At 46.6% G+C, this 26,442-nt stretch overlaps 1 protein-coding gene across 2 annotated transcripts in view; it reads left to right on the top strand.

Moving 5' to 3' along the window:
* Positions 1-26,442, top strand: part of jar (Myosin heavy chain 95F jaguar) — a 47,245-nt gene that overhangs the window by 7,105 nt on the left and 13,698 nt on the right. For both annotated transcript variants that reach the window (XM_089570463.1, XM_089570462.1), the window contains exons 3-15: positions 408-477; positions 1,037-1,110; positions 1,666-1,795; positions 6,523-6,687; positions 8,408-8,505; positions 15,987-16,151; positions 17,904-18,069; positions 19,327-19,570; positions 20,482-20,639; positions 22,405-22,496; positions 23,806-23,878; positions 23,969-24,192; positions 24,665-24,962. In XM_089570463.1, coding sequence (XP_089426589.1) covers positions 408-477; positions 1,037-1,110; positions 1,666-1,795; positions 6,523-6,687; positions 8,408-8,505; positions 15,987-16,151; positions 17,904-18,069; positions 19,327-19,570; positions 20,482-20,639; positions 22,405-22,496; positions 23,806-23,878; positions 23,969-24,192; positions 24,665-24,962 — 1,957 coding nt within the window. The remainder of the gene's footprint in view (positions 1-407; positions 478-1,036; positions 1,111-1,665; positions 1,796-6,522; positions 6,688-8,407; positions 8,506-15,986; positions 16,152-17,903; positions 18,070-19,326; positions 19,571-20,481; positions 20,640-22,404; positions 22,497-23,805; positions 23,879-23,968; positions 24,193-24,664; positions 24,963-26,442) is intronic.

The raw sequence follows: 26,442 nt of genomic DNA, 5'->3' as shown, positions 1-26,442 counted from the left end.
GGTGCTGTTACCTTCAATGTTCACTCTGTCTGCTGTGTTGGCAAATTGTCGTTCATTAGTTCGGTGTCGCAGCGTCTCTGTCACTCACCGAACTGGTGCCCCATTTAAGCAGCACTTACTGCTTCCTTGTGTGGTGTTTATTGGCTCCTGTTGTTTTGAAGTTAGTTGTGGGGAAAAGAAAAAAATTGTTTGTTACGATTTTCAGAGGAAATATAAATTTCGCGTTTGGTTAGTCCTTCCTGCCAGACATACATATGCCTAACTGCGAGGCAGATTAGTCATCCTGATGCATTGTTTATCTGGCCGGTATTCTGTGTCTTGCGACTTTTACACGTAATGATTGTTCACATAGTGTGAATGAGCTTAAGCATAGATTTTACTTACGTTTGCCATCTCGTCATTTGCAGCTTATTACGGCACCATATAGAAGCGTCCATGCTGCTGAAGATGACCCAAACAAGGATGTTGATGACAACTGTACGTGGGCTGCCATGTTTTTCTTTACTGTGTTTTCTATTTTGTCCGGAAATGTCAATCGAGTGAAAATTCTCGGCGGCTGCCACCTATCCTTTTACCTCTGAGGAGTAGGTAATCCATATTTGTTCATGTGACTGCGCGCGTGTTGCTGAGACCAGTCATCATTACGGAAAGAAAGCCACGGGATTGATAACATCGCTTTATTAACAAGACTTTTTGTTTCGCTCTTTCATAAGCTTCGAAGACTGTGTGGAAAATGTGCCTGTGAGGTGCTAGAGCTTGCGACTGTACCTGACTTCACAACTTAAACTGTACTGACTAGAAGGAGACAGTAGAGGTGCTATCCTGTTGAGAAACACATTGCACTACACTGAACGCAGTATGAGAAATCTCTTCCACTTGATTAAGTTGCTCATTTTGCCTTTCTATGGTTCACTTGGTAGCCTGTATGCTCTATTAATGCTGGCTGATAGTCTGGAGCTTTCGTGAGTGCTTTGTTTTGCATATTGACGACCATGCGTGCTGCTTGCAAATTGATGAATGTTTTTTTTTGAACAAGGTGCCCTGATCTACCTGAATGAGGCCACCCTCTTCAACAACATTAAAGTTCGTTACAACAAGGACAAGATATATGTAAGTCTGTATATGTTCTTGCTACTGAAGTGGCCTTTGCTCACTGGACTGTTAGTTCTATGTATTTATGTCACACTACAGCAAATGCTGTGCAGGTATAAAAAGATTTGGTGGAAAAGCCTGGCCAACAGGAATGACTTGATAGCTAACGGTAGGCTTATAACTGTGCTGAGCTTGCTTTTGCTGACTGCATTAGACTTGCATAACTTCTTTTAATGTACGTGGTTTTTTTAAAGCTTATGTAGTACTACTGCTTTTATCCAAATGTTTCCCACAGAAAGTGACTGTAGTCACATTTCAGAAAATGTAACTGACTTTGGAATTTGCAGGGGCTTTCTCAGCTTTCTCGAAAGTGCCATTGTTACTTTTCCTGACATTTTTTTTTTTCCTCAGTGCTTCTTGTAGTTCTTATCGTTAGCGCCTGCCTGTTTGGTTTGCAAGTGCTGGAAGGTTGTGGTAAATTTCAAGTGCCTAGTTTCTGAGGACACAGAGCATCATGTGTCACCTAAATCATACATTGGGATGAAGCTTCTCACATGTCTCATTTTTGTGCAGACATATGTGGCCAACATCCTGATCGCTGTGAACCCATACTTCGAGATGCCCCGCTTGTACTCATCAGAGACTATCAAGAAGTACCAGGGAAAATCTTTGGGTGTGCTACCCCCTCACGTGTTTGCTATCGGTAAGTCGCAGGAATTACTCATCATCATTTATTAACCCTTAAGGGTCCCGTGGGGACATTACATAAGGGGGGGGGGGGGGATACAAGTGTCCGACGGTCATACATAAGAAAAGGCAAAAAAAAAAGAACAAGAAGAGAGAAAAAAAAAAAGAATAAAAACTAGAAAGAAAGCTAGACAAAGCAAAACAGTAAACAAATTATGAAGTCAATCAAAGACAATGTGAGAAACAAGCAAAATAGTAAATACATTAATATAGTCAATCAAAAACAATGTGAAAACAAAAAACATACAGAAATACACACCACAGTAAAACAACGCGTCCAATAAAGCGATCATTTTGTAGCACATCGCAGCTGACACATGGAAAGTTTTATTTTTCTTGGAAATGGTCGATGAGTAGCTGTCTAAAGTTGGAAGGATTAGTTTCAACGACAATGTTTTCAGGTAAGTTATTCCAAAATTCGATCGCGCAAGGAAGAAACGATTTGTTGAATGCATTGGTGGAGCCGTGTAAGCGCTGAATGCTAAATGAATTATATAAACGGCGAGATGATCGTACCGGAGTGCGCAGAAGGTTTTCACGAAGTGTTGGAAAATTAAAGTACAGTTTGTGGAATAGGCAGAGGATTGAAATTTTTCGGCGAAGCGCTAATGATTTGAGACCGAGAGATGATTTCATGAGAGTAACACTGAGCCGAGGTGTGTACTGCGAGGTGATGAAACGTGCTGCCCGGTTTTGGATGGCCTCGAGTGAGTCAATAAGGTAGGCTTGGTGCGGGTTCCATATTGTTGAGGCGTATTCTAGTTTGCTGCGAATATATGTTTCATATGCTAGTTCTCTGATGGCTGGGGGGGACATGGCAAGTGATCTCCGGATGAATCCAAGTGACCTGGAAGCGCTAGCGCATAATTTTGTTATGTGATCTGCCCATGTTAGACTGGTCGTTATCTCAATGCCGAGGTACCTGTATGAATTAGTTTGAGACAAGGCTATGGAGTTCAGGGTGTATGGGAAATAAAGATTGGAGCGTTTGCGTGAAATGTGCATGAATTTACATTTGGAAACATTGAGCTGCATTAACCAGTCGGAGCACCACTTCTGGATTCTGCTGAGGTCTTCCTGTAATATTGTCTGGTCACTGCTGTTGCTGATGCGGCGATAGATGACGCAATCGTCCGCGAAAAGACGGACGGTTGATGAGATGCCAGAAGGTAGATCATTGATAAATATTAAAAACAGTAACGGAGCAAGAACCGATCCCTGGGGGACCCCGGAGATTACTCGAGTAGTTTCGGAAGTACGACCGGCGATGACTGTGAACTGTTGGCGGTTGGTTAAGAAGCAATGAATCCAGGATAAAGTAAGAGGGTCGAGTGACAGACGGGAGAGCTTGGACAGCAGGCGTTGGTGGGGGACGCGATCGAAGGCTTTGGCAAAATCTAAGTAGATGATATCGGTTTGAAATGAGGAGTCTAAATTTAAGTGAAGATCAGTAGTGAGCTCGAAGAGTTGTGTTTCACACGAAAAGCCTGCCCTGAAACCATGCTGATTGAGAAAGAAAAAAGAATTTTGATCGAGGTGAGATGCAATTTGTGAGTATAATATGTGCTCGAAGAGTTTACACGAGATACATGTCAATGAAATCGGTCGGTAATTCGAGGGGTCGGTGCGATCTCCAGCTTTGAAAATTGGTACAACTTTGCTTATCTTCCAGTCTTCCGGAAGTTGGCTAGTTTCGAGAGATTGGGCGAAAATCAGTTGTAGGATTTGGCTTGTAATGTATTTTGTTCCTTTGAGGATCTTGGCGGGAATGTTGTCTGGTCCAGGAGAAGTGTGTGGTTTCAGGTTGTCAATGAGATTTAAGATTCCCTCTGACGTGATGACAATAGGTGGCATAGGTGCATAATTAAGGGTAGGCAGGTCAAAGCTGCTGCTTTCTGTAGGCTCATGAGTGAAAACAGAGGTGAAATATGTGTTCATTACATCGGAGCGCTCGAGATCTGCAACATCGGAGCCGTCTAGCGCCTTCAAAGAAATATTGTAGGAATGGCTTTTATTGGGCATGAGTAGGCTCCAGAATTTTTTCGGGTTCACTCGTAGAATGTTCATCAGGTCGTGGCAGTAAAATTTTCTTTTCGAAGATCGTAAAAGGTGTATGTAATCGTGTAGGCAATCGACGTATTTCTGCCACCTCACAGTGCATCCTGATTTCTTGGCACTGCGGAAAAAGCGTTTCTTTTTTCGAGATAATTTTCTGAGCGCATTGGAGTACCAGGGTTTACCGGTGTCCCCTCGGATGCAGATTAGCGGGACATAAGTATCTATAAGAGATAAAAGTTTTTCCTTAAAAAAACACCAGTTTTCATTCACCGATTTCGTGTGTCTGGAGATTCCAAAAGTGCAAAGGAAATCTTCGAGATGGGCGTTAATGCTCGCGAAGTCAGCCTTGGAATAATCTCGGATATATTTAATGGACGGTAGGCGGATGGGAATTTGAATGGAAAGGTTGAAAGATATTAGGCAGTGATCGCTTAGTCCACTAGTACACGAAAGCGATTCGATCAATTCAGGGTTAGAAACGAGGACTAGGTCGAGAATGTTTGAACCTCGCGTTGGAAGGCACACAGCTTGAGAAAGGTTGAAGGTAAGGACTAGTTCTAAAAAGTCTTTGGATTGCCGGGACGATGCAGTCAGGTTTTCCCAGTCGATGTCAGGGAAATTGAAGTCCCCACAGACTGTAAGATTGGCGTGAGGGAAACGATACTGTAAGTCTTCAAGAACAGAGTGAAGGTCATTAATAAACGAGGGATCGCTGTCAGGGGCTCTGTAGCATGCGACTAGTATGTTGGTACCAGAGGGAAAGGAGAATTTAATGCATAATATTTCGCTATGGCTGGTAATACTAACTAGAGTGGAAGAAAAGCTTGATTTCACTAGGGCAAGGATGCCGCCTCCCCTGCGGTCTACTCTGTCTCGCCGGTACACGTTAAATGACTGATTGTCATGAAGTAGTTCGAAATCTTGAATGTCGGGTGTCAGCCATGATTCAGTGAATAATGCGATGTCTGTGCTGAGGTCATCAAGAAGGGCTTCAACTGTTTCTTTTTTAGGCAAGTAGCTTCGAATATTTGTTAACAAAACCGAGGTTTTCTGATAGGCTGCAATAGGGCGTGGGCACTGAGAATGACTTGAAAGATGAGATTGCGGGTCGTGCGGTGCTTGCGGTAATCGCTATGGTTTCAGCTCAACTACAGAATCCGTATCTGCTTGATAGACGAAATGTTTTTTGCCGATGAGTAGCTTGTCGAAACGAATCTTGAATGATGCTTTGCTTTGCTGACCGTAAGCGAAAAGTTTCCTTCTAGCTAATCGAACCTTAGCTGAATAATCCTCGCGAACAGAAAATGCTGTTTCCTTAAGCTTCGGCCCGGCAAGCAATATTCTCGATTTGTCTTTGAAGTGTGCCAGCTTGACAATGATTGGACGGTTTTTGCCTGTCTCGAAGCGACCCAAACGGTGCGCACGTTCAATCTTATTATTATCAATTGATATTTCGAGCTTTTCGGAGCAAAAGGAAACAACATGAGCTTCGGACTGTTCCCAAGTTTCACCGAGTTCGTCTGTGATGCCGAAGAATAACAGGTTCGAGCGGCGTAAGCGATTCTCGGCATCGTCGTACTTATCCTTCAGAAGTTTGAAGTCGGATGAAAGCTTAGTGAAGTCAGAGGTGGTTTCAGGAGCAGCGCAACTCTCAGGGTTGACTGCTACGATTTTTTCAAGGATTTCAACGCGTGATGAAAGTCGACGTACGGAGTCCTCAATGCTATTTTGTGCGGATCTGATCACGGCAAGCTCTGCCAGAATGGTGTTCTGGCTCAATTCGATGCGCAGTACTGCTTGGGAGATTGTTTCTAAAGACGGAGGGATGTCGTTCTCGGCAGGACCTGGGTTTAGCTCGACATCCCCGGACAAAGCGAGCAAAAGGCAAGTAAGATGAGCATTAAGGCAATAAAAACCAGCAATACATAAAATCCTTCGACAAAAATCACTGGTGTCTTTGGGGCACGACACCGCCAGCAAGAAACGGTCACTAGAGCGGAGACATTTGGCACCAGGTAAGTAACTAACCTGTAGGAGAAGAAAATGCCTCTGCATGACCGGTTGATTTGCGGCGGCGTGCCCCAAGTGGCTCCAGCAGGGCAGCGGCTTATGTAGTCGTGCAGTTCCGGTGGTGGTACTGGCAATGGGTTGCCAGATGACGGTCCCGTCCATCGCCAGGAATGGCGGGTGAAGGTGAAGCTTGTAGTCATCACTGCTGTTTCCGGTCTCGGCCGGCAGCCAAGTGAAATGGTCGGTGTCGTTCACCGCGAAAGGGAACGAGCAGTCAATGTCGAGCTGTTCATATGCGATGGTCCAGGATAAGATAGCCTGTAGGAGAAGAAAATGCCTCTGCATGACCGGTTGATTTGCGGCGGCGTGCCCCCGCACGCCGCAACCCTGTCGGGTTCCACCCACGTTTCCGCCAATTCGCTTCAATTTCACCATGTTGTGCCCCCAGGAAAATAGTTTCTTGCTTTTTGAGCCAGGCTTGCTTGAAAAGGTTTTCAGTTTCTGCTCACAAAATGTGCCGTCGGAGATTTTCTGGCTAGGTCTCTGGACGGAGGATGTGGTGGCATTTGTCTCTTCATGATCGCACTGAACATGCCGTTGCATTGCCACATGCAGCGGACAAGGCCTTCCGAGACATGAAGGTGCTCAAGCAAAGCCAGTCCATTATAGTAAGTGGAGAGTCGGGGGCTGGGAAGACCGAGTCGACCAAGTACATCCTGCGCTACCTGTGCGAGTCCTGGGGAAGCCATGCTGGCCCAATTGAACAGCGAATCCTTGAAGGTGAGCCCATCACATGGGCCTTGGGGCAAGGTTTAATTGTGCGCTGCACTGAGCTAGCATCTCAGTGGAAAACCATAATGCAAAAGTGCTGACATTTATAACCATGATGATTTGTGGTACCTTATCATTCTGCTATGCTTCCGTGCTGTATATTTTTTTGCCCTTTTTTTTTATTGGCTTACACCTAATGCTTGTCTGTACCTAGTACTTGTACTTATTGGCAATTTTCACAAGATCAATGCCACGCTGCAGCGGTGCCGCAAACTAGTCCGGGAAGGATTGGTGCACGGGGAAGTGTGTTGTTTGCTCTGTTGTGAGTGCTTCACCAGCATATGTAAGCATTGCTGTCATAGTTTTCCTATAAAAATATACTAGCTTAGGAGCGATATTACATGAGCACTTGCCTGCTGACGAGATAGAAGAAGCACTATTAAGTTTCACTGCTTTTTTTTTTTTTTCAGTAATACAGAGAAATTGTGGGAACGGGATTATTTCCCGCTGTAGTGGAAGGAATGCTTGCTCGACGATGACAGTGTTGTTGTTACCAGGCACTGAGCCTATATTTTTAAGAACATTTTTCTGGATTACAGTGACTGCAAGCTTTTCTAGCTTCGGTCTGTGCAACAGCATGAGTATCGTTGGGTCTTGCTTTCCTGTTGTGCTAAATGCAGAAAACTGCGCATCTAGTTTTGCCATTTGTCCATTGTACAGGGGCCTTCATTGTTGATATCATCGATTTTTAGATCATCTTCATAAGCGCATGCGTCGACTTCTACCGTTCAGCTTTCATGCTGGAAACTCCAGAAAGCGATTTTTGCCCTTGTTTATTCTTTTACACCCTCGAGGTAAGAAAGACTACCTCACACGATGTTGGCACCATTGAGAAGAAAGCTTGAGTGTACTGCAGAATTTTCAAACTAGTGTGATTCTGTCTAGGCTGCGTACAGGAGGAGCTCTTCGTAATGTCGCCATACTATAGTATTTGAGGCGTCCTCTCTAGGTCGGGAAGATCACCTAGTAGTCATTAAATAATAGCACTGGTTTTACAGTGCTATTACTTCATATGTGTTGGAACTGAGCCAGTGCAGTGAGCAGGTAACAGCATTATAAGTGCCCTGCTGCTTTCCGTTGGTAGGTAGAACATACTAACTACAAGTTATTATATTGGCGGCATGAATGTCCAGGTCACATTGCTGGGCATTATATGATTCTAGAATGAATTAATTTGAATGCTAAAAGTTGTGGTCTCGAAATCATGGTATCATATTTAGCCTGAATCTCGCTTACTTCACACCACAGATTTCAGAGTAGATTGGCAATCTACTAACTATGCCAATCTAGTAACTTCTATGTTGCCCTTTCTTCTCTGCCCTTTTATGAAGGCCACAATGCCACAGCTCTCTGTTCTTGATAGTGACCTGTCTTTAGAATTTGCTGTGCTGACTTCCCTGTTTTGATGGTGTAACCAGTGTAAGAGGTGCTAGCTTATAGAGGTGTCAATAGCTCTTTGACCCCAGAACCTGAGTGCAGGTGTAGGTGCTAAAAGGGCGTCGCTTGCTTTATGGTCTAGGCAGGCCGAGCTTCAAGCAAAAGGGGAAAGGGCTGAAGATTGAAACTCACAAGTCGGCACTTATGTGTGCTGGCAACATATAGCTGGGGCCAAGAAATTCTGCTAAATGTACACAGTGTGTTCACTGATGGCTTTTGTGGTCTGTTCCAGCCAACCCAGTGTTGGAGGCGTTCGGAAATGCCAAGACGATGCGAAACAATAACAGCAGTCGTTTTGGCAAATTCATTGAGATTCATTTCAACAACAAGGTATGTGCCGCTTGCACTGATTCCATGCTTGTACTTGGTGTCCTCTTAAGATGATGATGAAAAGTACTGCTAGGTCGATACTGTTAGCTGCTTTACATCCTGTTTTTCTACTGATAACATTGTTGTTCTCTGTCCACAAAATGCTGTTCTACTCCTGTCACAGAGGATGTTTCAATTCCTGTTGAGTCAATGGACATCGAACTCAGTGGGGATTATCGGTGCCCCACGGCGGCTTTTGATGACAGTTTTTGAACTCGATACATTGGAATTTCAAGGGCCATTGAGAACACCCTCACACTCACCATATTGCCCAGCTTGCGTGGCCTTGTCTGTCTTCGCACTTGTTATTAAAGCCCCCCTTCGTCAACAAGTACGTTACAGTTTGGTGGAGTGTGCCGGGTACCCGTGAACCCATGCAAGAGACCCCTCCAGGCAGCCGTCGCGCCAGCCCTGTACCACTCGACACCCCGGTACACCGCTTCAGTCGGAGGATCCAGGGACTGCCTCCGGAGGTAGGACTAGTAGAGAGCGGCGCCATGGAGACAGCCGCTCCTTCTCCTCTGCAAACTGCCGCTGCCGCGCCATCTCACTACACCCTGCAGACTCCGCGGATTCCCAAGACGTTCCGTGGGGAACTTTTTGAGGATGTGGAGGACTGGCTCCTTCATTTTGAGCGCGTAGCTGCGTTTAACCAATGGGACGACGCAGCCAAACTCCGGAACGTTTACTTCAGCCTCGAGGATGGTGCTCGCACCTGGTTTGAGAACCGAGAGGACGTTTTAATCTCGTGGCATGAGTTCCGTCGTCGGCTGCTGGAGGCCTACACAAGCGCTGATCGTCGTGAACGAGCTGAGCGTGCACTACAATCTCGCATCCAGCTGCCGAACGAAACTGTCCAGATGTACGTCGAGGACATGACGCGCCTATTCAGAAGAGCTGACCCGGCCATGCCGGAAGACAAGAAACTCCGGCATTTGATGCGTGGCGTCAAAGAGCAGCTTTTCGCAGGCCTCGTGCGCAGCCCACCATCGACCGTTGCTGCATTCCTTACAGAGGCCACAACGATGGAAAAGGTGCTGCAACAACGTTCTGCGACCTACGACCGGCCCGTGCATGCTGCTGCTGTCACCGCATCGTTTGCTACCTCCGGGAGCCACCCTGACGATCTGCGTGAACTGATTCGCACCATCGTGCGTGAAGAGGTCCTGAAATTTTGCAGCCCTTCGCAGCCAGCGCTAGGTTCGATTTCTGCTCTTGTTCGCGAGGAAGTGCAACAGGCGTTCAGGGCTCCTGCTGTCGAAACACCTCCTCTACCAGGAGAATGTCACCGCCCCACCTATGCTGAAATTGCGAGGCGCCCGGCTGCGGTTTCGCCACCACCGTTTCCGGTAACGCCTCCTGAGCCGCGGTCCTCCGTGCCACCAGTGCAGTATTTCGACGATCGCCGAGCGCCCTTGCGGAAGGCCGATATCTGGCGCACACCTGATAACCGGCCACTCTGCTTTCACTGCGGAGAACCAGGACATCTCTACCGTAACTGCTCTTATCGACGTCTCGGTCTGCAGGGCTTTCGAGCCGATTCACCCAGACCCCGGTTTGGCCATCGGCCCCCTGCCATTGAAGATTTCCTAGCGGAACAGCGAATTTCAGCCCGCACGCCGCATCAGCCGCGCTCATCGTCTCCGAGGCGCTCTTCCCCGAACCCCCACAGCTCCTCGCGAGCACCACAGGGTCGCTCGCCCAGCCCTCGTCGGGAAAACTGAGACCGGCGACCTTCGGGGGCGAGGTCGCTGGGAGTCGCTGCGCTGAAGACCTCCCGTCGCCGCCGCTACGTTCCGACCGTGAACAGATGGCACCGTCATCCGACCTAGACAGCCCCGTTTCTTTGGACATACCTGTTCTTCTCGACGGTCACAGAGTCAGTGCATTAGTGGACACCGGGGCCGACTATTCAATTATCAGTGATAAATTGGCGACTCTTCTGAAAAAAGTGCTTACTCCATGTTCTGTGGTGCATCTTCGTACAGCCGGTGGTCATCTCGTTACCCCAAAGGGCATTTGCACGGCTCGCGTTCAGATTCATGGATCTACGTTCGTCATCAGTTGTGTAGTTCTGTGCAATTGCTCCCGCGATCTCATTATCGGCATTGACTTCCTGCGGGAGTATGGTGCTGTGATCGACCTCCGCCACCGAATCATCAGCTTTTCGACCAGTCAAGCCACCCACCTCGCCGACTCTTGCCACCGCAGTGCCGCCCTTCGTGTTTCTGCTGACAGTGTCACGTTGCCGCCACGGAGCAGTGTTTTGGTTGAAGTCGCCTGCAACGACTTGCATGACGCAGAAGCAGTCGCCGAGGCTAACTGTTCACTCCTGCTTACTCAAGGCATCTGTGCCGCTCGCAGTCTATTAACGCTTCGTAGTGGCCGGTCTGCGGTGCTGGTCACAAATTTTTCTAATGAGTACCGACATCTTTTTGCAGGAACCGCTATTGCTTCTGCTGAACCTTTTATCGATACTCCTGTTTGTTTTGCTTCCGCGGCAGCCGGCACTGACGAGCCCTCCCTTGAAAACGTCGACATAAACTGCCACCTGCCTCGGGAACAACGACTGGCTTTGGAGCTTCTGCTGAAGGAATACAAGCCGTGCTTCGCTTCTTCCTCGAAGGTTCGTCAAACACCCATCACGCAGCACCGCATCATCACCTATGACGACGCTCGCCCTATACGACAGCAGCCTTACCGTGTTTCTGCTAAAGAACGGGCAGTTATTCAAACCCAGGTTCAGGAAATGCTTGATGATGGCGTTGTTCAACCTTCCCAAAGCCCGTGGTCTTCGCCTGTCGTCCTCGTTAGGAAGAAGGATGGCACTCTCCGGTTTTGTGTCGACTATCGCAAACTGAACAGTGTGACCAAAAAGGACGTCTACCCGTTGCCGCGCATTGACGATTCGCTGGATAGATTACGGCGCGCTAAGTACTTCTCATCTATTGACTTGAAGAGCGGTTATTGGCAAATTGAAGTAGATGAACGGGACCGCGAAAAAACCGCTTTTGTGACTCCAGATGGCCTCTATGAATTCAAAGTGCTTCCTTTCGGTTTGTGCTCCGCCCCGGCTACGTTTCAAAGGATGATGGACACCGTCCTCACAGGCCTCAAGTGGCAAAGCTGTCTTGTCTACTTGGACGACGTCGTCGTTTTTTCGGAAACGTTTGATCAACATCTCCAGCGCCTGCGGGCTGTCCTCGACGCTCTCCGCTCGGCTGACCTTACCCTGAAGCCCCAGAAGTGTCATTCCAGTTACGAAGAGCTCAAATTTCTGGGTCACGTTGTGAGCGCTGAGGGAGTGCGGCCAGACCCCGAAAAGACTGCCGCCGTCGCGCGCTTTCCCGTTCCAACCGACAAGAAAGCTGTCCAGCGCTTCCTGGGTCTCTGTGCGTACTATCGGCGCTTTATTGCGGACTTTTCCACGATTGCCGAGCCGTTGACGCGTCTCACCAGGAATACCACCTCCTTTGTCTGGACCTCTGAGCAACAGACCGCTTTCTCTACGCTCCGCCAGCGCCTTCAAACATCTCCCGTTCTTGCGCACTTCGACGAAGATGCCGATACCGAGGTTCACACCGACGCCAGTAACATCGGTCTTGGAGCTGTCCTTGTTCAACACCAAGAGGGCCTTGAGAGGGTTATCGCCTATGCTAGCCGTACTCTCTCCCGCGCCGAGAGCAATTACTCCACGTCTGAAAAAGAATGTCTTGCGGTGGTGTGGGCCACCATGAAGTTTCGCCCTTATCTATACGGCCGCCCATTCAAAGTCGTAACCGATCACCACTGCCTATGCTGGCTGGCAAATTTGCGAGACCCATCTGGACGCCTGGCACGCTGGAGCTTACGGCTCCAGGAATTTGACATCACTATTGTCTACAAGTCCGGCCGCAGACACGAAGATGCCGACACACTGTTGCGCGCACCAGTTGATCCTGGCGACGCAGCGCCCGATGACGACAGCGGATTCCTTGGTACGCTCACCGCCTCCGACCTACTGACCCGGCAGAGGGCGGACTCGGAACTTCGCCCTCTCATTGACGGCCTTGAAGGTAGCGATACGGCTATACCTCGCCACTTCTCTCGACGTCTTGGCTCCTTCTGTTTGCGGCAAGGCCTCTTGTACAAGAAGAACTCGAGAGGCAACGATAGACCTTACCTTCTGGTCATTCCAGCCGATCTCCGAGCTGACGTTCTTTTCGCCTGCCACGATGAGCCCACATCTGGCCACTTGGGCTTTTCACGTACGCTCGCCAGAGTGCGGAACATGTACTACTGGCCTGGACTTTCTGATGATGTCAAACGCTACGTTAAAAGCTGCCGAGAATGCCAGCGCCCGAAAACGCCACCACTTAAGCCGGCGGGTTTTCTCAAGCCCGTTACAGCCCCTCGCGCTCCGTTCGACCAGATCGGTATGGACCTCCTTGGCCCTTTCCCTTTGTCGCACGCCGGCAATAAGTGGATCATAGTTGCTACCGACTATTTGACTCGCTACGCCGAGACCAAGGCGATCCCTCGTGGCACAGCTTCCGAAGTCGCGGAGTTTTTCATGCACAACATCGTCTTGCGACACGGCGCCCCATCGCACGTCATTACCGACATGGGGACGGCGTTTACAGCGCAGCTAATCGACCACATCTTTCGGCTGAGCTGCACAACGCACCGCAAGACCACAGCCTACCATCCGCAGAGCAATGGCTTGACCGAAAGATTGAACAGGACCCTCTCGGACATGTTGTCTATGTACGTAGATGTCCAGCACAAAACTTGGGATGAGGTCCTGCCGTATGTCACCTTCGCCTATAACACCGCCCTGCAGGAAACTACGCGCTTTACACCGTTCCGCCTTGTGTACGGACGTGAAGTTCAGAGCATGCTTGATGCCATGCTTCCGTGCCCAGAGGATGACCAACTCGACCCAGACGCCCAACAATTTGCCCAACGTGCTGAAGAAGCCCGTCAGCTGGCCCGTGTGCACATCGGGCAACAGCAGAGCACCGACGCGCGCCGTTACAACCTTCGCCACCGACAGGTTGACTACAAACCCGGTGACCAAGTCTGGGTATGGACTCCTGTCCGTCGCCAAGGCTTGTGCGAGAAACTGCTCTGCCGCTATTTTGGCCCTTACAGAGTGATCCGGCGTGTGAGTGACGTAAACTATGAAGTGGTTCCGGACGGTGTTGCGCAACCCCGACGCCGACAGCCCAGCTCTGACATTGTGCACGTTGTACGGCTTAAGCCGTACTATACTCGGTGACGCAGACGTGTTGATGTCTTGGAACGGTTCACTTGCGGAACTTTGCTCGTTTCTTGTTTATTTTTTGTTTCGTCGACAGCGCTCTTTTTTTATAAGGGGGGGAATAATGCCACCTAGCATTGCCAGGTGGCGCATAGCTGCTGACGACGATGAAGAAGGGCTCGCGCCGTGTGGAATCTGTCGCCCTTGCTGCCCCAGCTTGCGTGGCCTTGTCTGTCTTCGCACTTGTTATTAAAGCCCCCCTTCGTCAACAAGTACGTTACAATATGTTGAAAAAAATGACATAAAAGCTCGAAACAGACAAAAAAATCTTTCTGATTTAATGCAAAATTTTAAACTGTAGAACTAGGTCATAAACTTCGGTAGTAAAAATGACAACTCCTCATACTGTCCGGTGGTCAAATGTAAACAAGCAGACTCTGTTCTTTGATGCATGCTGCTGCATTTTGCTCGTTTTCACTTCTTAGTGCGCTTTGAGACAACTGAAGCCAAGAAGTGCCCCAGAGCCGTGAATGTTACAAAGACTGTCACCAATATGTGCCAGCTTCACCGACCAAAAAAACGAATGTTTCTGAAATGGAGCTTGCGTCGTTGCCAACAGTTTTCCCACCATCGCTGTCTGTGGACTGTAGCAAATTGTGAAGTATTTGAATAGCTTTTGCCGAACAAACTTTCAATTAAAAATAGCGCTTACTTAAAAAGTCGGCTCGTTTTGTTATGCTTCACTTTGAATTTTTACTCTCTTGCTACACTTAGTGCCGTTTTTCGGATTGCATGCTCACTACTCAATGATCATTAAAATTGGCTGTTTGGCAGTGGTGCATCTGTATGGCCCTTGGAATTTTCTTGACTCAATGGGCATTGAGACTGCCTGTGCGACGGAGGTATTACACTGTTCAATTATTTAGTTGGAAATAATATCCTGGTGTTCTAAATGCATGGTTCAGGTGATATGGCATGATCTGAAAATTATGCAGTGATCTTTCCTTCACTATTGCTTCTGTGACTCATTTACAACCATTCTGCAGTTTTGAATTTGCTTTGAAGTGATAGTGTGGTGCCATGTATTGGGGGTGTTTGCTACTAAACTACAGGAATACTTTTGTGTTGCTTGCTGGAATCTATTGGACGAGCACAACATCAGATGGCGAGTGCACTGCTGTGTTTAGCCTTTAACTTTGGCTTGCACTACCCTGCAGCTGTGCACATTCTTTTATTGGCACTGGTAGCTGGAATGTCGCTGAATGCATAGTAACAGAAAAACAACGCAATTTGTGGAACAAAAAAAAGCAGGAGCTGGCATATCTGAAAGGTCAGTGTGAGGATTTCACCCCATGATGTGGTTGGTTAGTTGGTCGGTTGTTTGGTGCTTGTAATTCTTTGTTTTTCATCGTAATAAAGACCCTTGAAATATAGACTCACTCATAAGTCACCGTTTTTGTTTGTCATTTTCTTTCTTTCTTTTTTTAGTTTCATGTTCTGTGCGGTTTTTCTGTAACTGCGAATAACTGACCATTCCAAACCACTGCACTTGCTAAATGGGCTTCTGACTCTGGAATTGGCACAGTTTTCCTTTTTCCTTCGTGTATGCAAGCTGCTAGCACTGCCATGGCAAAATATTTTGCATTTGCATGGCATGCTGTGAGGTTACTGTCATTCACTATATACTGCTCAGAATGAAGGCTTACATTCTACAGTTAACCCTCGTTAATTCAAACTTCTTCAGTTAGAACAGCTAGTTTATTCATACTATCAACGTCAAAAGGCTTCTGTTCATTCTAACCCCGCGCCGCCGCGGTGGCTCAGTGGTTATGGTGCTCGGCTGCTGACCCAAAAGACGCGGGTTCGATCCCGGCCGCGGTGGCTAGAATTTCTTTGGAGGAGAAATTCTAGAGGCCCGTGTACTGTGCGATGTCAGTGCACGTTAAAGAACCCCAGGTGGTCAGAATTTCTGGAGCCCTTCACTACGGCGTCTCTCATAGCCTGAGTCGCTTTGGTAACGTTAAACCCCATAAACCAAACTAAACCATTCTAAACCATTCTAACCTCGCATGATTTGAACAAATTTTCGCTGCCCTTAGAGTTCGAATTATCGAGGGTTCACTGTACTGTCAAAACAGTGGAGTGTTCTGTCCTGTGTGCAGTTTGCAATGTGCCTAGCGAGTGTTCTGTTGCATCGCAGTGCAGTGTGGTGGGAGGCTTCATATCGCACTACCTGCTGGAGAAGTCCCGCATCTGTGGTCAGAGCAAGGGCGAGCGCAACTACCACATCTTCTACCAGCTCTGCGCTGGCGCACCCAATGAGCTGCGGCAGCAGCTCAGGATCACCAGCCCTGACGACTTCCATGTGAGTGTGGCCCCCTTCGGATTGCTTCCTGGTCATTTGCGTCTCCTCTCAGGTTTAGGCTCTCATATTTGTTGCATCCCAACTGCTGTCTTGCCTGAAGGAATGTGTAAAGGTAAGTAGTGTCATGAATATGTTTGGGACCCAGAAAAAGACTTGACCCTTCAGAGCAGTTTGCTGGGTGTTCATCAGCCTATTGTTTTTCTGCCTCTGTTGTACTCTAGGTATTCTCTTCCTCTTTTTGCTTTCTTCGTCCTTATCCTCTGTGAGCGGGGACGGAGCTTTGTAAATTCGGTTCAGCTGGCTGTCTCCTCTGCGGTTGTTGCTGTAGTTGCTCACTTCATAATCATTAACTCTTTCCTTAATGCCCCTGTTGGAACTGTTCAGTTTGAATGATGGCATGAAATGGCTTATTCTGTGTGGCCCAGGCTGCTTCTGGACAAGCAACGCCATCTAGTATGTTGAAAAAGGACTACATCAGCATCGCACCTAAAGTGGTGTCCTTGTCCTGCACAAACCCTGCTCAGCAACGGCAGTGTTCTCACGATTTCGCAGCGTCATTTGACTTTGTAGATGCAATTAACAGCTTTGTGGGAAAATATGACATTAATTCGTCCGGTTTTAGTTCAGACGGAGATGACTGCTTCGCCCAGCCCAGACAATCGATAGGCGCCCATCTGTAACTTTCACTTTTGCCGTTGCCGAAGGAGATTTATTGCTTTCCAAGTCTCTCTTAAGGTACCATTCATGTTCTGAATGATTTCGTGCCACCAGCAGTGTAGTGGATAGAGTTATCTTCAAGACTGCTACGAGTCTACCTTGGCACTGCTTTGCAAAGTAGCCCTAAATGCTTCGCGCAAGTAAATGTATTTTTTTGTTGTTTGCTATTTGAAAAGCTTAGCGTAAAGAGTTCTGTAACTGAATATTCGTTTCTGAGATAGTACCAACACGTACAGTGAATGTTCTAAATTTTTATTCTTCTATTTTTGGACTGAATGAAATTACTATTTTTGTGAATTTTTGTGTCTCGAACATTTCCAAAGATTTCTTTTCTTCGAGAGCAGTGCATATGCAGTTTTGTTTTTATGTCATTAGAAAGAGAACTGGATTAGCTGCGCTGTGATATGCTGAGATAAAGCAAAATTAAAAAATTTATGGGTGAATATTCTTTACACACGCCACCTTAAAGTTGCCCATTTTCCCTCAGTAAGGAAGGAGTTAAGGTCATTGAAGATATTTGAATTAGATGATGTTTAAATATGAGCCTTGGTAAAACTGGACTGCCAACTTTAGCCTTGGCAGCAGCTCCCGTCCTGAGTGAGGCGGTTGCTGTGCCTTTAATTTTCTCATTACCGGTTACTATTAATTATTATCATAGCTTTCTTCTGCGTTCTGGAACGCATGTCAGGACAAAAGAGGATAGTTTTGTAGTGCTGTTTTAATGTTTTATACGAAGACTAGGTAAACAATGTTTGCCCATTTGGCGTATATTTTGACTGGATAAATTGATGCTTATGTGGCATGGATTACTGCATCATGCCTACACATAGCTGATGTGTATTATATGCATGATAAAATATATTATGTTTCAACTGTTTCAACTGTGACTAAGGCTCTCATATGAATTGGGCCAGTGGTGTGAGATAAGTTGCATTTCGTGGGCATTTGAGGAATTCCAGTGCGTGCAGTGTGTTGCCTTGATAGGGGAAAGAGACCTGTGTGCACTATATCTCTTTCGTCGTCATTCTGTTTCAGTACCTGCGCCATGGCTGCACTCAGTATTTCTGCTCCGCTGAGTCCGAGAAGCTTCTGAAGAACAACTCTCGGTCTAAGGAGCACCAAAGCAAAGGACCGCTCCGTGACCCAGTCATTGATGACGCCAAGGATTTCTCAAACCTGGATCGAGCCCTGCAGTTGATGGGTGCGCTCATATTGCATGTCTCTCTCTCTCTCTCTCTCTTTCTTTTTCTGCTGCCGCGGTGGCTCAGCGGTTATGGTGCTCGGCTGCTGACCCAAAAGACGCGGGTTTGATCCCGGCCGCGGCGGCTAGAATTTCTTTGGAGGAGAAATTCTAGAGGCCCGTGTACTGTGCGATGTCAGTGCACGTTAAAGAACCCCAGGTGGTCGAAATTTCCGGAGCCCTCCACTACGGCGTCTCTCATAGCCTTAGTCGCTTTGGGACGTTAAACCCCATAAACCAAACCAAACCTTTCTTTTTCTGTGTGTGTCTGCCATTTTATGTTATCTGCATGCAAACAATGGCTCTGTGGTAATGGAAAGCTGGGGTTCGTAAAAAAAAAAAAAAAGGCTTATTCTGTGAAGAGCCACAAAGTGCTGCTCAATAGGCAAGGTGCAGTGGTTATTGGCCTGTTCGTAGCCGCTGACAAGCAAGGCTAGGTGTGCTTGTTTCAGCACTGCTTTCGATGACCACAACATTGTGCTGTATCTACCCGGATGTAGTGTCACCATGACTGCAGCACAAGTGTTGCTTTTGCCAGCACAGAGCAGGAAGGAATAATTAAATTGTTCGGTAATATTGATATAATTGGCATGCAAAAGATGACAGTTTACTTTATTATTAGTAAAAAAATGGGTTGTGTTCAAGCAAATATGGCAATGTAGTGCCGTGGTGATTTTTCTCAAAGGTAGTGTTTCTGACAGATCCTCAACAGCATTCTTGAGGTCCTGGAGCAACTCAGCAATTCTAGTTCTCATTTAAAACCTGCCCAGTTGAGTAGTCTGAATAAAGATCAGTCTTAAATCGGCTCGTGTTGTATGACTTGTAGCATGTGAGAAACAATGTAACAGTAGTACTAATGTGGCTGGTTTAAACTTGCACAAGGAAGATAACTCAGCTTTCTTCAAGCCTCTTTAGAAATCTATACTGCTGCTTGGCATCATATTCGAATGCACAGTGAGTGACGTGAGGTGAAGGGCCAGACTTGGTGCAAACACAGATTCCTGTTGGATGTAACCATCTAGGTAGCTGGCATGCTCCAGTAAGGATATGCTACAAATTTCACACTCACTGGTTTTCCAAATGAACTCAATAGGCAGTCCTCAAGGCTGGGCAGCCACCAGCAGTCATCTGCATGGCTAGAACTGCCAGTAGGAAACAACCTCTTGTTCGTCCCTAGCTGTGTAAAACTGTCGTACTCTGTGTGTGTGTGGTGTGCAGGCCTGACAGACGAGGAGCGGCTCAACATCTATGTGTCAGTGGCCACTGTGCTGCACCTGGGCAACGTGACCTTTGAGGAGAGCCCCGACGACAGTCGTGGGGGCAGCCGCGTGACCCCCGAATCGGAGCAGTCACTGCGGGTTGCTGCTGCACTGATGGGCGTTGATCCAGACGAGCTGCGCCAGAGTTTGCTGAGTCGTGTGATGCAGACCAGCAAGGGGGGCCTCAAGGGCACCATCTACATGTAAGCAGCGACTTCGTGTGCCGAGCCTGTGTGCTCTACATGAATTCGGAGGTTTATCAATGCTGGGCAAGGCATTATGATCCGGGATCTCTCTGGATGGATGGAAGTACTGGCAGAAAGATTAACCTGTGAGCTTTGTGAATGGATGCTAGGTTGATCACTGTTGTGTGTGTGGTTTTATCACCTGACCAACCTTCTTTGTTTTTTTTTTTTTGTTTTCATATTCTTGCACATAAAAGAGGGATCTTTTTATGGTATTAATCACATTGCATGCCTTTGATATGGCTGCTTTTTACACAGTATTCACATAGACCTGCTTGTACCTCCCTTTACCAGCCAGTGTTGGTAACGAAGAATGATTTCACTGCAATGGAGGCACTCGTGTGAGAACCGGCATTTACTGGAACAAGCCACAGTGAGAACAGAGGTGTGGACACAAGAACACACAGTGACGATCACTAGTGCAGTGTGCTCTTCTTTCGTCCATATTTTTGTTCACTCTGCAGCTTGTTCCATTCGATATGAGCCAACTTCCCAAAAAAAACTGTTCTCCTCGACCTCTTGGTGTGAAAGTGCAGTTTTGGTTCATTTTCCGCCTGGCACGTAAACGTTTTTTTTTACAGTGGCCTGTCCCCAGCTTCCAGACTGTTTAATCGGCAAGAATTGTGCATTGAATTGTTTGCATGTGAGGTTGATGATTCAGTGCAAGCTGGAAGCGAGCACAGCGGTGCTGCATGGTTTAGTTTGTACCAGACATTGTTGTCTGTTCTACTTGCAGTGTGCATGACGCATTGTGCAGATTCGTTGTCACGCTTGTCGAGTGAGTGCTGTGATGGTGACTGATGCAAGTTTCACTTGTGTTGTTGCATGTCCACTGGTGTGATCCCCCCCCTCCCTACCCCTTGCCCCAGGGTGCCACTGAAGGCCTACGAGGCGAACAATGCACGTGATGCCTTGGCCAAGGCTGTCTACTCTAGGCTGTTTGACTTCATTGTGCAGCGCATTAACCAGAGCATTCCGTTCAGTTCATCGTCCCACTACATTGGTGTGCTTGACATTGCTGGATTTGGTAGGCATTACCTTGTCTTCTTTTCTATTCTTTTTTTTTTCAGTTCTTGCTTTCTCTCTTTCTCCCATGCATTACATTTTGTTTGGCTTAGTCTTAATGACTGATGAAAAATGTGTCTAAGCATTTGCCCGTTTTCCTGCATTGTGTGGTCAGTGATCTGTTGCAGGATGAAGCAAAACATGCAGAGTACGCTTTGTAGTGATTGCATGTCACTCAGTGTTACAAAAGTGGATCATGAAAAAATTGTGTGCAATTGGTTTTGTTTTATTTTAAATTTATTTTCTTTGGCCATTGTCGTTGGCATCTGAAGTGAACACCCTCCCCCTGGTGCTGCTCATCATATAGACACACACTGTTTAATGTTTGTGTTTAGTTCTATCTCTCGATATTTCAATTATTTAGATACAGCGGAATCCCTGTGATGCAGATCTCTTAGTGCGCAAAGATATTCATGTCATCAAAAAATTAACAAAATAAATACTCTCCACCATGGGTAATGCATTTATACAAATTTCTTAGACTGACAGGAATCCTGGTAGCTATAACATGCACTGATAGGAACTCGGAAACATTGTCATTGCTTGCAGAGTTGAATGCATGACTGTGTGCGTGCCCACGAATACCATCACTTGGTGCTTGTGGGTGTGTACTATTTGATTGACAGTTGCAGCGCTAGTGATATGTGTGTAATGCCCTACCACTCTGTGCTTGTGGTGTTGGTAGTGTGCGGGCAGTGCGCCCATGGCGAAAGTACATATAAACAGCGCTAAACGACAGGACTAGAAGAGGAGAGACAAACACGGCGCTGAAACACATAAAAGATGCCTATGTACAAGAAATGAACTGTAGAAGAACGGTAGATTGGGCGAGTTGGTGTTCCATGGCGAAAGTACATATAAACAGCGCTAAACGACAGGACTAGAAGAGGAGAGACAAACATGGCGCTGACGCGCTGTTTAGCGCTGTTTATATGTACTTTCGCCATGGAACACCAACTCGCCCAATCTACCGTTCTTCTACAGTGCGCCCATGGTTGCGCTCAGAGCACGTGACAACGCCATCCCATTTACTCTACAGTTGCATTGTGGAGCCCTGTCTGTAGCTTGCCACACTGCTGCCGCCAAAATCCAAACTCTGTCACAGCCTCCCCACCACCTTTCTGCAAGCGGTGATGTTTCCAGTGTTTGTATCATCCATAGTGGGTGTGAGAAAGCATTCAAGTCACCCAAAATTGTGCACATTGTACGCAGTGTGCTTTGGTCAAGAAGGCACTTTACAAATTTATTTTCTGCTGAAATTCGTTTCAGCAGTGATTGTGTCATTGAGATTCTACTGAAGCATAAGCATGAAGGCACAACAATTCACTGTCTTATTTGAATGAGCATAAAGTATTTTTTTTGCATTTCTTACTGTTATGGTTTGGTTTGGTTTATGGGGTTTAACGTCCCAAAGCGACTAAGGCTATGAGAGACGCCGTAGTGGAGGGCTCCGGAAATTTCGACCACCTGGGGTTCTTTAACGTGCACTGACATCGCACAGTACACGGGCCTCTAGAATTTCTCCTCCAAAGAAATTCAACCGCCGCGGCCGGGATCGAACCCGCGTCTTTCGGGTCAGCAGCCGAGCACCATAGCCACTGAGCCACCGCGGCGGCTTTACTGTTATGTATGGCATTCTTGTTAAAATGGTTCAGAGGCTTTGTTTTCTGTTTTAAAATTTTGAGACAGCCATTTTAATATTTTACCTGGATTACGTTTCTTTGCAGAATATTTTCAGGTGAACAGCTTTGAGCAGTTCTGTATCAACTACTGCAATGAGAAACTGCAGCAGTTCTTTAACGAAAGGATTCTCAAAGAGGTGATTTTTTTTTTTTTTTTTTTTATTTCTGATACTAGTAAATGTCATGAACTGACAGTATATGGTACAGTGTGGGTTGCACCGAACTAAAGTGTTTGTAGATGTTACATGCCTCTCGTTCTGCATCTCTGGTTTTTGAATCTATGGGCTGCTGGTGTTCCATTAACATTATCCCTCTGGCAGCATCTTCTTTGCTACGACTATCTTCAAAGATTGCTGCGGCAAAATTTTTTTCAGGAAACGCTTTAACAACTTAACACACAGTGAAGAGCGTGGTTTGTTTTAAGCAGACACTCATTTTGGCGCAAATTTTGAAAAAAAGTCTGTTAGGGGTTAGTGAATTTGGGTGTGCTATCAGAAGAATTCTTCAAACATAAATTTAGTCAATGCAGACATTTGTCACATTTTATCTACCAACACCATATAGTAGGTTGCACAATTGACCAAAATTGGGTTTCCTAATTACACTGTGACTGCATTAGGAGCATGTAACGTCTTTTGATGGTGCTGGACTGGTAGTGTTGTCAGGGGGCATTTTCTTCCCTGCTAGAAGCTATAGCAGAAATCCATTTTTTTTTTTTTTTTTGCAAAGAGCATTCTAATGCAACTTCAAGTTTTTCACATTTACAGGTTGCTTGCAGTTTATATAGCTATTCCTAGGTTGTCAGGCTGTGTAAGTGTACTAATGTGATTGTCATGGCTTTTAAACCATTCTCGAGATGAATGAAAGGACAAGGATTGAAACTGTATTGAAAAAGGGCTGGGTGGCATGCAACACATAGCAGCACTGTGGTGTGCATCAAAAAGCATGAACTTGCAAGCAGTAAACTGAAACTGTATGTAAAGGTCATGCGCGCATAGAATGCTGATAAATATTAATGCAAACGGCTCTTTTTTAACTAGGGTCTCAACTCATGTTTTAAAGTAGTGAAGATGCCCTGCATGAATTTTCTTTAAGTCATTTGGTCACTGACATTTGTCTCAGCTTCTCTTCGAGGTTCTTATTTTTTTCGTATTTTTCGAGTTTAGAGAGTGTTTTTGTTGTACATCTCATTCTGCTTGACAGTTGTGATGAAATATTAGAATTTTTCCTTTAGGTTCAGAGCAGGCTGTCTTTATTTTTAGTTCACTTAGGTAGTTCATTATAGCGCGTACTGGCGATTTCCCACCGTCAGAATCAAGTGTATTATGAAGATTCGCCCTCAAATTCTCTCTCCCCTTTGGGTTTTTGAATTGTTGAGAGTCGACTGTATTTTTTTTAGGCATGCCTTTCCTAGTAATCGTTGCTAAAACAAAATGACTGTTTCAGGAGCAAGCCCTGTATGAAAGGGAAGGCTTGTCTGTGAAGAAGATTGAGTATGTGGACAACCAGGACTGCATTGGTGAGTGTGTCCTTCCTGCTTTGTCTTGTGTGTTAAGCAGCAGCTGTGAATTGAACGGGTGGCAAGCAACACTGTGTGCAACCATTTCAGACCTGCTGGAAGGAAAGGGCACGGGCATATTTGACCTGCTGGACGAGGAGAGCAAGCTGCCGCGATCAAGTCACACCCACTTCACCTCGGTGCTGCACAGCACGCACCCAAAGCACTTTCGTCTGGCCGTGCCTCGCAAGTCCAAGCTCAGGGACCACCGAGAAATCACCGATGACGAGGGCTTTCTTGTGCGGCACTTTGCCGGCGCCGTCTGCTATGAGACGGTATGTTGGCCGGGTGTAATTGTCGCTATTATTTGGGGATGTTTACTTGCTTACCTCCTCTGGGGATGATGGGAGTGGATTCCAAGAGTGGGCAAATTATAGGGGGTAGCAAAGAGTCGTGTGGGTGAATGAAATTGGGAAATTCATTTGGATAGGGTGGCTGCAACTGCTACAGGACAGGGTTAATCGGAGTGCATGCAAGGTGCAAGGTCTTTGTTCTGCGGTGGATGTAGCCAGGATGATGATGGTGATGACGATGACAAACTGCTCCAGAAAAGAGCCAAAGCAGAAGATAGAGAGCTACTAGGTGAGCCGAAAGTATTAAGAGAGCTTGAAGTAGTAAGAGAGCTTGAAGTATTAAGAGACCTTGAAGTACCTATTAGGAGAGCTTGAAGTACTTGGCAAGCTTAAAAAACTTAAAGAGTTTAAATTAATGCATTTTCACTGTACTTGTTGCTCCTTGCTGTTTCAGGCCAAGTTTGTGGAGAAGAACAATGATGCCCTGCATGCCTCGCTGGAAGGTCTGATGCAAGAGACCAAGAACAGCTTCCTACGGGGCCTGTTCGATGTGAGCGACAGCAAGCCGTCGCTGTCCAAGGGCAAGCTGAGCTTCATCAGCGTGGGCAGCAAGTTCCGAAGCCAGCTGCAGGCACTCATGCAGAAGCTCCAGCAGACGGGTACCCACTTTGTGCGTTGCATCAAGCCCAACCTGCGCATGGTCGACCACTGCTTCGAGGGCGGGCAGATCCTCTCCCAGATCAAGTGCTCGGGTGCGTTGCTCGTGATGCTGTCTGTTGTGTGTCGGTTCACAGTGTACTAAATTGACAGTTCATATGCTGAACGCGGCAATCATGTTCTGTCACAGTAGGCAGAAGTTCATAGGTTCGATTTTGGCGTCAGCGACTACATTATCCCAACGCCCCTCGAGAGGAAAACGTAACAGTTGCACCTCACTACCGCCAACTTGGAGGCTCACGGAAAGGCAAAGTTAAATTGTGGACAGCAAAGGGTGCTATGAAGAGGAAAATGATAGTAGGGGGAAATCCTAAGAGACCAGAAGTGAGTATGGTGGGATGGCAGCAAACATGAGGTAATGAAATCCGAGTTGAAATCAAGAGCAGGAAATGGGCATGGATAATGGAGTGGATCTCAACAGAAGATAAATGCAGAAGTTGGCAGCAGAGAGTCAGATGGGCCAATGAAATTAGGAAATTTGCAGGAAAAAAGTGGCCACAGCTGGCGGTGGACAGGGCTAATTGGAAACCAATAAGAGAGGACTTTGTCTTGCATTGGACGTAGCTGGGCTGATGATGTAGTTGACTGCATTTCAGTGGAAGCAGAATGCAAAGATGTTTATGTTCTGGGCTTTCTACATGCACTAAACATCTCGAGTATACCTAAGTCAATTCAGAACCCTCCACTGCAGGATGCCTGATAGCGCAGTTCTTTCTTTGGCCCATAAAAGCACGTCAAAATTCTTTTTTTTTCTTAATAAAAACTCTTGGACTCATTTGATACAGACCAGAGAGCACTGCATGTTGGAAAAATAGCACAAATAAGATGATAACGAAAGAAACGGGACACACACAAGTGCTTGTATGTGTTCCATTTCCTTTCGTCGCCATCTTTTTGCACTATTTTCCAAACATGCAACAACTCCAACTCGTCCAGTTTTTCATTGTTGTCCAGAGAGGACTATCATCTGTGAGTAGCTTTGTGCTGCCTCCTTCAAAAAATAAAGGACTTTTAATCAATCAGTAAACTATCAGTAGGCTCACAAGTTGTGTGTAAACTTCCAGTCATCCCATATCTTCTTTCGTTATTGCCAATCACTACTTTCCTCCCGCACTCAGTTAAGGAATAAAAATTTACCTTTTGATTTAAAGGGACACTGAGGAGAGCACTATTAATATTTTTTTTATAGTAAAATCCGATAGTTCGGCATGTCATGGCTTTGTTGCCACTTGGCCGGCAGCGAAAGATGCATTTATTTCTAAGAAATTTGGATTCGAAGTTGAAAAAGTTTTTCCCGCCACTCTGATTCAAACTTGGGATTCGTCTATGACGACAGAGGACTAAGAGACGTGAAACGTGACGTGCACATGACGTAACGCAGACTCCGTGATTTCTGGCTGCCAGCAGTGCGGCCTAGCAGCAGCCGAAAAGAAAGCTACCGCCGGCCGCACGTTGAAGGCATCTATCGGCTATTGCGGCCGTCGCTACAGTCGCTTCGATTACGTTTGCACTGGC

Source organism: Amblyomma mixtum, chromosome 2 (assembly GCF_055824585.1).
Source record: "Amblyomma mixtum isolate Tamu chromosome 2, ASM5582458v1, whole genome shotgun sequence".
NCBI classification, from domain to species: domain Eukaryota; kingdom Metazoa; phylum Arthropoda; class Arachnida; order Ixodida; family Ixodidae; genus Amblyomma; species Amblyomma mixtum.
This window is presented reverse-complemented; position numbering and strand designations above follow the sequence as displayed.